The 10,619-nt window shown below is 32.8% G+C and overlaps 1 protein-coding gene across 6 annotated transcripts in view; it reads right to left on the reverse strand.

Annotated features, from left to right (window-relative positions):
- LOC106470922 (CTD small phosphatase-like protein 2-B) overlaps positions 1 to 10,619 on the reverse strand; it is a 42,203-nt gene that overhangs the window by 18,361 nt on the left and 13,223 nt on the right. For 4 of the 6 annotated variants that reach the window (XR_002613152.1, XM_013931499.2, XM_022399571.1 and 1 more), the window contains 4 exons: positions 5,775 to 6,031; positions 2,285 to 2,426; positions 1,593 to 1,670; positions 519 to 629 (listed from right to left, as the gene is read on the reverse strand). Coding sequence is in view for 5 of the 6 variants with exons in the window: in XM_013931499.2 (XP_013786953.1) it covers positions 519 to 629; positions 1,593 to 1,670; positions 2,285 to 2,426; positions 5,775 to 5,975 (532 nt within the window). In the remaining variant the exon portion in view is untranslated. The remainder of the gene's footprint in view (positions 1 to 518; positions 630 to 1,592; positions 1,671 to 2,284; positions 2,427 to 5,774; positions 6,032 to 10,619) is intronic. The other 2 variants (XM_013931500.2, XM_022399572.1) reach the window with 1 other exon arrangement.

Genomic DNA, 10,619 nt, shown 5'->3' on the forward strand with positions numbered 1-10,619 from the left:
TTAGGATGTGGTTAATATAATACAGGTTAGGATGTGGTTAATCCAATACAGACTAAGATGTGGTTAATCCAATACAGACTAAGATGTGGTTAATCCAATACAGGTTAGGATGTGGTTAATCCAATACAGACTAGGATGTGGTTAATCCAATACAGGTTAGGATGTGGTTAATCCAATACAGACTAGGATGTGGTTAATCCAATTCAAATTTAGGTGTGTTAATTCAATATAGACTAGGATGTGGTTAATCCAATAAAGACCAGTGTGTGGTTAATACAATACAGGTCAGTTCAATATAGATTATGATACCAACAGGAATAAGATTTTAAATATGTTATTCTATAAGCATTATTGTTTATGTTTCTAATACTGAAGCATTATACAATACAAGTTTTAATCTCAAAATATTCTATTCATTTTCATGGTCGTTAAAATAAATAAAGAATCCAAAAACAAAAATAACTTTCTATATAGAATGTTATAAGCTAAATGCAGGTAAGAAAAAAAAGAATACATACCAGCTGAAGTAGGGGGATGCAGGGATCCACCAGATACCCCCTCCATATCAATAGATATTGCTGTTGCTCCTAATGAAGTAATGTTGGGTTTCTCCAGGTCCCCATCACAGTCTGAAGTACGTACAGTTGGGAGAAAAAAATTATAACATGCTCATTTACTTTTATTTTCGGAAGCAATGAATGAACAGACATCCATTTGTTTACCAATACAAATGGTATTAACAGATAAATATTCTCAAGGATCATTTCACTACAACTACGTTCGTTCTGCTTAAATACTTTTAATAGTTCTAAATTCTGGTTTTTAATTAATATATTTGGTTTAAGTGTAATCTAAAGTACAATAACTTTTGGTCTTGGAACTTAGCTTATAAATATTTAGAGGCTGTGTAAGGTTTTACTGAAATACATTATAACACATGTAAAATAATTTTTGGTGCTTGAAACTTATAAATATTTAGAGGCTGTGTAAGGTTTTACTGAAATACATTATAACACACCTGTAACTAAGCTAGTAATTTTATTTTGATATCCTTCAGTTTTCTTGAAACAAAGCTTTAACTGGACACAATTAAAAAAGCTGATATATTCTCTCTCTAAAACCAAGAAAGAAACTTAGAGGAAATCTATACTTAGAATATCTCTACTAGGTATCCTTAAATTTTAACTGATAAGACTACAAAGGCAGCTAATCAACAGCACCCACCACCAACTTTTGGGCTACTCTAATTCAATAGTGGGATTTGATGCACCTATAGTTCTCATTAATAATGACTAGAAAAGTGGAAGTTTAACATTAAAAGATGAAAACTAGAAGCAGAACATTACAACACAATTCTTATTAATTACAGGTGTCCATAAACACAAAAATCTTCTTTTTTTCTTTCAAAGAAAACGACTTGAGTCGACTTATTAACGAGCTATGAAATACAAAATGCTGAAAAAGAATAGTTTTATTTTTAACATCTGTGTGGGTAGCTTCAGTACAGTATGAAAGACTTTATGTATTTCAGTGTTTCACCATACACTACGAAATCATCAATCATTTATTTTGCCAAAATTAAAATGCTATACCTTGAAGAAGATGATACACAGGTGAAAACAACGCACTTGCTGGATCAGAGGTTTGAATACCATCATTGAAAACAGTTTCTACAACACAACAAAACAATGTAATAATCCAGTTATATATATATATCAAAACACGAAGTCTTTACAATTTTTAAATTATTCGATTCTACTACTTCTTTGTATACAAAATTACATCATATAAACAACACGTGTATAGACTGTCAACACGCACGTTTTATAATACATAGATAAAAATCAACAGGAGTATATTGTAAAAACACATCATTTAAAATATGTGGCTAACACAGCAACAGATATGACAATTTAACTAAAGTTGAATACGCTGTTATGATTTGAAAATATTTCATTCTCTCTCTCTCTCTAGTGATAAGTAAAAAAGTTTGAAATGTTTCCAAACACAGAAGTTACAGAAAAGCTACCAAGTTCCACAGTTTAATGTAGGTAAACACACGTGAACAACAATTAATCTCCATAGCTTAATCTATTAATTGTTGTTTATGTGTGTTTATCTAGATTAAGCTATGGAGATTAATTGTTGTTTATGTGTGTTTATCTAGATTAAGTTGTGGAGAAATAAAAACACAAGATCAGCTATTGATCTCCAATTTAATCTTACGTAAACAGACAAAAATAGATATTAATCTCCAAAGTTTAATCTAGATACACATACAAACCTTTGATAAGGGAGTGTTTTTCTGCTACTTGTATCTTATCTACACTTGTTATAAGTTTCTCAGAAAAACACATGTTTTCTTGTTTGCTGTTTTGATGTAGAATTGTCCCTTCTTCTTTTTCTTTGAGCATCTGCTTCTGCTTCTTATAATCAAAGAGGAAAATAATTACAAAACAATCACTGCATGCACACTTTTATTGAAAGATTAGATTAACAGTACTTACAATTACGAAAATCTTTTGTCTGAGCACATTAATGTTTTATATCTAGGAAGTAATGTTTGAAGAAACAATTATTCATTATATATAAAAAAAACAGAAATTTTGATTTTAATACGTACTAGAGCCGAGATAATGTTCCCTTTTTTATTGCATTTCAAATACAAGCAACAATATTAGAAACTTTTATTAAGACAGTCTTTTAAACCCTTTTAAGTTTGGAGAATATTCCCTAACTTTTGACAATACGTTTTCACATCTATAAACACAAAGTAGTTTGAAAATAAAAAACATTTGCGAGCAACATCTAACTGAATGTAATCTTCCATGAAAATTACCTTAACAATATTATTTTTAAAACGGACACGTAAAAGTGATTTTACGAGTTTTACTCTATTATTAAAATTTTGGATAGTTCACCTTCTACAAATTGATTCTCAGTATGCTACGTTTGTTATTTCATAGGTCACAAAACTTATCTCAAATGGTTGGTTTATCTTCAGTTCACCAGTTTACACTAAGAACAGTACCATGTATAATATTATCTACATACTAGAAGCAACTTCAGCAATTATCAGGATATTGACTTCTAGTTAGTGTTAGTGCCTTAGGCAAATCTTGTACCATAAACAAGAAACTAACCCTTAACAAAAGAAAGACTGAGTCATGATGGTTGTTTTGAAAACAAGTCTTACAACCATACAAGACAAACAAACAGAAAAAGCTTCAGCTCTACATGCAATATGTGCAAAGATACAGGCTTTTGCATCAAGTTAAACATTTTGAATTTTTTAAAAATAAACAAAATATGAATGTTTTTACTGTTAAATGCATTTTTAGAAATTGAACTTAGCACAAACCACAATAAAAAAAATGCATAATAAGGATGGAAACCTGTGTAGCTCTAAACATTTCCTAATCGTCATAACATCGACTCAAAAGAATAAAACAGAGTACAACAAACCCTCTGGTGTTTATGCCGGAAGAGACATGCCAAATATAAACAAAGTAAACAAATAACAAGTTGAACTACGTAACAACAAAAAACATATTTTGAATGTCCCACTTTCTAATCTCTCTTTGTGTCTTGTGAAGGATAATGTTACATGAATATTCAATAAACTAAAAGTATCAAAATTCATGAAAAAATATCTTTAAGTTAAACGATGCACAACAATTAAAACTACTATCCTGAAACAATACAGGATTATCATTTTTATTAAACACTGTCACTAAAATCACTGCTTTAATCTTATAACAGTTTTAATGCCATGGCATGGTGCATAACATATTTACCTGATATCCTAAAAGTATCACAAGCTGACATACAGTTCTGAGTAATGATCCGAGAATACTGAAAAAACAAACTTAGGTAGCATATGCATGGAGATGCTTGATCTTCTTAAATTAATTGTTGGCTTGTTTTAGAGCAAAGGCATATTGGGCTATCTGCTGTGTCCACTGTGGGGAAGCATACCCTGGATTTTTAGCATTGTACGTCCATAAACTTACTACTGTTCCTCTAGGGGGCACTTAAATTAATAATTTTAAACATTAAACTGGATATTTCACATTTCATGGTTTGATGATAATTGCTAAATTTTCAAATCAGATCAAAAGTCTTTTATGAACATGTGTTTTATTATATTATAATTAGATATAAATACCTCATTAAAGAAGAAAATACTAGATCATCTCTTTGCTACACTCACAACTTATCTTAAGCCTACTTACCAATGTACACATCTTAATAGTAAATAGCCAGATGGCTGTAATGTATTACATACTGTGTTGGCTTATACAGACTCGTAAGAATTACTCTCTTTACACTCTGTATTGGTTTTTACTCTCATATAAATCACTCTCTTTACACTTTACATTTGTTTTTACACTCATACAAATTACTATCTATTTTCAAGGATGTCTTTATGCAATACGAAGTTCTTTCCAGCTGCAGGTATTTCTTTTGTCTAAGAAGACATGCTTATAAGCTATGGACTTAAGATAGTTGCTAATACAAAACACTTATTAGAAAACTCGTACATTTTTAGAACCAATCATTTTTAAACAGCTATTGACAAAATTTCACATTCTTTTTAACTGAAAACATGATATACTAACACACTTCATTTCACCCATTCAGTTGTTTAAACTGTTCTACACAGCTAAAAACTGCATTTCAAATTTCCAGCATTGAGAACCATGTTAAAGCCAAAACTTTCTTCTGTAATTAAACAGTTTTTCTCCCTTTTTTTGGGTAAAATAAAGTCTAGTAAAAATAAAAAAGGCTGACATATCACATACTTTGATCAATACTTTCTTATTACCTCAATTTTAGATAATGAAACAATAAAATTGAGACACAATAACAAAATAAAGTCATACAGACGACAAAAGCCATGCTACGTATGAATATCTCAGACTTAGCCAAAACAACAGACTTGACAAGTGGACAATACAACTAGTGTATATATTACATTGGTCTCATGTATAAAAGAAAGAAAAGCTGTAACAGAAATTCTTAACAGTTTAAGAAAAGCCGCCCGAAAAGTATTTAAGTTTAATAAAGCTCTTAAGTACTCTATTTAGTTATTATAACTCGTCTACTGAACTTTAGCTTAAGAGAAATTATATCCATTTTACTCCCTTTCCTACCGAGATTGTTACAATGACAACGATCTTCTAAAGATCCACCATAGGTCGAGTTATTGCAAACAAATGTGTGTGCATAATGGTGAACTTGTATATTATATGCCCTGTTTTTTGGCATAATAGGAATTCTTACACCTACACGATATAGTCACAGTTCTTTGTTTCTCTGTTAGTTTTTCTTGCATATCTGGTGGCAACTTATCAGGACAGTCAGCCGAGAATTAACCAAGACTAGGTATAAGCTAGCAGAACTGTGAATAAGCCACCTGAATCAGAGTGAGTTTAATATCTGGTGGCAACCTATCAGGACAGTCAGCCGAGTATTTACGAGACTAGGTGTAAGCTAGCAGAACTATGAACAAGCCACCTGAATCAGAGTGAACTTGATATCTGGTGGCAACCTATCAGGACAGTCAGCCGAGTATTAACGAGACCAGGTGTAGGCTAGCATGCAAGTCTTAATTATAAAATTAAGACTATTAAGCCAAAAGAAATAAATGAATACGGACGCAACCCTTTATTTCTGTTCTTACAACAGAACTGTAAGTCAGGCACAAAATTACAGCAATACAATTTATTGATGACCTAACATGGAATCATAAAAAAAAAATTAACAGTTACCTGCAGTGACTTCTTATTCAAGTGTCTCTTATGTCCTGCCAACTTGACCGATGTTACACAATCTTGAATATTACAGTCCACATCTTTTTCTTTCAAGATTTCAACAAGCCACGGGTAACTCCAGCTGTCAAACCTGTTGGTTTGAACAAGTTCTGTCGATTTTCTCCAGCGCCTTCCTCTCACTCGCCTTGTTACAGGCATCACTTAAGAATACCCAACTTCTGCCGAACATGTCTAGTTCCGACAGTCAATCTTCACTATAATGGAAGAAAAGGAATCATATCTTAATGTTCTCATCATTTAGTACTTGTACAACGTATGCATACAGTTCTGAAAAACTAGCTTGAAAAACAGTGGGGGAGACTTTTGTTTTTAACAAGCACAAATTTTTCTACAAATAATGTAGTTTTTAAATTTTATATACCACTAATTTTTTAATGAACATCATACAGTTTCAGTAATTTCATTTCTCCTTATAAAAGTAGGGGGGTTCTATTTTTTACGTAACGATCTCAGGCTAGAATAAATGTGTTTGCCAAAAGTGAAATTCTACTACCCCAATAATTTTTCTCTCTTACTACATAATGCAAATATACCCCTATTTACAAAACTAAGAATATCAATACGATTCACTACAATATATGTGATGTAGACGTGAAATTTATTTTGATGACCAGGAACTCACTTTTAGACAATAAAGTTTGAAGACGGCTTGATTGTTGGTTTGTTTTGAGTTTCCCGTCCCTAATTTAGCAGTAAAAGACTCTAGGGAAGACAGCTAGTCATTACCATTTATCGCCAACTCTTGGGCTACTCTTTTACCAACGAATAGTGGGATTGACTGTCACATTATAATGTCCCCACGGCTGAAAGGGCGAGCATGTTTTGGTGGGATGGGGGTTCGAACCCATGAGTGGAGCTCTCTAACCACCTCACCTGGCCATGCCAGTCCCAAGACGACTTGAATGGGTGACGAAGAAAACTTTATTACACATTTAAATGTGTAATGTTTTGTCATCATCAGGTACAAGTAGTTTACACAGACACATGAATATACGTACAGTATGGAACAGAAATCCATACTGTATGGATACGTTAACCAGTTTACATATTTGATAGACTGTTACTCTTGACATACTGAAAACAATATTGTTTGACTAATAATATAAAAAGGAAATGAAAACGTAAAATCTCCATATAGGTCATCCCGTTTACGTATATGATGAAATCAAAACAAGCATTCAGCTCGCCGCGCCCTCTTTCATCGCACTTAAGAACAAAAAAAGCCGCGGAATTGCGGTTGGTTAGTTATTTTGTATAATCACAACTGTTTCATCTCATATCAATAAAACTTTAGAATAAAAAATAAAATATTCTAATTCCAGTGAAACATAAAAACGAAGATAAATTTTTCATATAAATTCGAAACTAAAGAATTAGATATTTTAATTTACATGTTGTTAACCGAGTCACGGATATGTGTTTGTATTAAGTTAATAGGCTTATTATCCTATCGTCGATACACCGACTACCGACCTTACAAAAATCCATATACTACTAAAACTTTGAGATGGTTGTTTGTTTGTCTGTAATTAAATACAGCAAAAACGGCGCATAATATGAGAATAAAAATTTGAATAGAATATGAAAAATGAGAATAGAAACAGAATAAATAAAGTTTCGATAAAATCGGGCCACGGATTACCGAGTTAGCGCCGTTTTTCGGGTCACTTTTATGAAAATTTCTAGCATGAGTAATTTTACATCACACTACCGTTCGCGCTCTTTACGAAACTTCTTCGTTCAAATCTATTTTCCTGTTACCCCCGATCAACAATCAAATATCTTTTCTTTAATTATGAATAACACGAATGGATTGAAATAGTTAATTATCTCAAAATAAACCTTCATTTCGGTGCAATATTGAAATTAGCTTGAATTCTTCGTAACCTCTGAAATAGTGGGTGACCCAATGGGTCACGGTGGTCTAGTAACAACTAAAAGCATTTTTAAAATTTGAATACGTAAATAGACGGTTGAATGTTTCACACGTACACACATTTGATGTATGTAGAACAGCAACCAACACGGGAATTCACGAACTTCTGAACTCATGATTCACATCTTGTCTATAATATAAAGGCGTAATTTAATCATTTCCTACTTCAGTTACGGTTGCAAACATTTTCCAAAAAGTTATGAAAAGTACTAGAAAATCAGCCCCGCGAAGAATAGTCAGTGACGTATGCAGCATTGGACTTTGTTAAATTAGGAATGTTGTCCTTTACCACTGAAGACATGAGTACAAATGTACTTCCTAACCCCAGCAATCAAAGACATGAGTACAAATGCCCTTACTAACCCCAGCAATCAATACATTCACAACAGAACAAAAACCAACCAGCCTGGTAAATAAACACTATATACAATAATGGTGAATAAAAATTTTATATAAGCGTTCTCTTATATTTGATTTATTCTCTGCAGCGCATTTATGTAGTCTGCGTTTTACAAAGACTTTTAAACTTATTTACTGGATATCAGTGGACCTAAATACCACATCTACCATTAGGAACTCTTGAAATAAAGCTTAGTATCGCCCACAAATGTGCTTCTTGGGGCAACCAGGAGCTGGCTAAATACTAACTTTTTTTTCACATTACCAGACGATTAATAAGTTTATCATTACAGTACAACACACGACAAAAACGTCACGGGAAAGTAGTTTTATGGTGTTAAAACTCTTTCTTGTTGAAGAAAACTAATAAATGCTGATTGTTTATGTGTTACAAGCATTTCTTATTGGAGAAAACTAATAAATGCTGATTGTTTATGTGTTAAAACTATTTCTTGTTGAAGAAAACTAATAAATGCTGATTGTTTATGTGTTAAAACTATTTCTTGTTGAAGAAAACTAATAAATGCTGATTGTTTATGTGTTAAAACTATTTCTTGTTGAAGAAAACTAATAAATGCTGATTGTTTATGTGTTAAAACCATTTCTTGTTGAAGAAAACTAATAAATGCTGATTGTTTATGATAAAGAAATTCATCACAAAACAAATATTTCTTTAAAAAAAACACATTTAAAACAAGTATGTGTTTTATTCCTCCACAAAGAAACACTTCAGTGTATTTGATAAATGCATAAATAAAACGTAGAGGAAACTGTCTACATAATAGTTTTGATTCTAAGTCAGAATCAGTTCTTCAACACACACGCAGTAGTTAAATAAATCTGGTTAGGTTTAGTAATATACTGTTTTATACACAGATAGTCCAGGCGAATAGTAGGGGGGGGGGGATAACACGAATGGTAAATCGATACACGGTCCAAATCCTTTCCGTCCATCGATCTCATTAATCAATCATTTCCATCGATCAACCAGCATTCACATTCAGTGGCTCCAACTTGCTACACCGGGGATCCTTGGCTCTAATCGTTTTTCGATGGGTAAATACTAAGCTAGAGAACAACATAGATCTTAGAGATCTCTAAATGTCACCGTAACCCGGTTGGCCCGAAGAAAGTAACTCCAGTGTTCACGCGTTTGATCACCTTTATGCTTAGGACGTAAACACAAGAACCACTGTCGATCTGTGTAGAACCGCACAGTAACTTACACACACATTTTAATAAAATAACTGTTGTTATTTCTCTAAACTAACGTCGAATTCAGTTATTTGCATGCTTAGGGAAATTATCATAATCGAGCAAACTAGTAAACGATCTTTCTATAAAAATGACACATGTGTGTTAGTATCCATCACCCACAGTTCGATTACTTTGTTTGTTTGTTTTCAATTTCGCGCAAAGCTACACGAGGGCTATCTGCGCTAGCCGTCCCTAATTTAGCAGCGTAAGACTAGAGGGAAGACAGCTAGTCAACACCACCAGCCGCCAACTCTTGGGCTTCCGTTTTACCAACGAATAGCGGGATTGACCGTCACATTATAATCCCCCACGGCTGAAAGGGCGAGCATGTTTGGTGTGACGGGGATTCGAACCTGCGACCCGCAGGTTGGAGTGAATGGGATAAAATTTCGCACAATTTCAAAAACTTAAAACATATTTTCCACGTTTTATCATATATATATATAGTTTTATAAACGTAGGCTCCAATTACTCTTAAATCAAAATGTATAAAAATAATCATTAAAACATTAAAAAAACTCCACTGATAGTCTGCACTATCACGTGACTTAGGATTTTTAAAAATGATCGCAAATAAACTTCTTACAAAACCAAGCACATATAATGATATTAGAAAAAAAAAACTTGTTAGAATATTATTTTTAACTATGATGGTTTCCATGGCCAGCCTCGTGAATCAGTAAAACAATTGTTTTTGCCAGTCTCTGTGTATGTTGAACTTCTTGAGGCAATAATCACGATGAGAGACTTTAAGACTCGACTTTATTCATTTAAAAGGCCAAAGTTCAAAGTTCTTGCATGACCAGCAGCCAGTAAACAAAAACACATATTCTTGATATGTTTTCACTTACTATGAAAGTAGGTCAGACATTTTTAACGTCAGTGGGTCATGGTGGACCGTGTCACCGTGGGACAGACAGGGGTAGGTTATTATTATTTCTAATTTAAAGTTAACCTTACCAGAATTACCTACCACGAAACACGAGCATCTAATGAGGCCATTACGGCTTTAATAACAAAATCAAGATGGACGTTACGTGTCCTCTGTGGCAAATCTCATATTGCACTCTTCAGAAAATGAAAGATTTTCATCTGAATTGATTCCTACCATTTTAAACCAGACGTTTTTTAAAAAAATAAACCCCACCTTTTAAGTATTGTTTGATTTTGAATTTCGAGCAAAGCTACAC

The sequence above is a fragment of the Limulus polyphemus genome, unplaced genomic scaffold (assembly GCF_000517525.1).
Source record: "Limulus polyphemus unplaced genomic scaffold, Limulus_polyphemus-2.1.2 Scaffold4296, whole genome shotgun sequence".
In the NCBI taxonomy this organism is placed as follows: domain Eukaryota; kingdom Metazoa; phylum Arthropoda; class Merostomata; order Xiphosura; family Limulidae; genus Limulus; species Limulus polyphemus.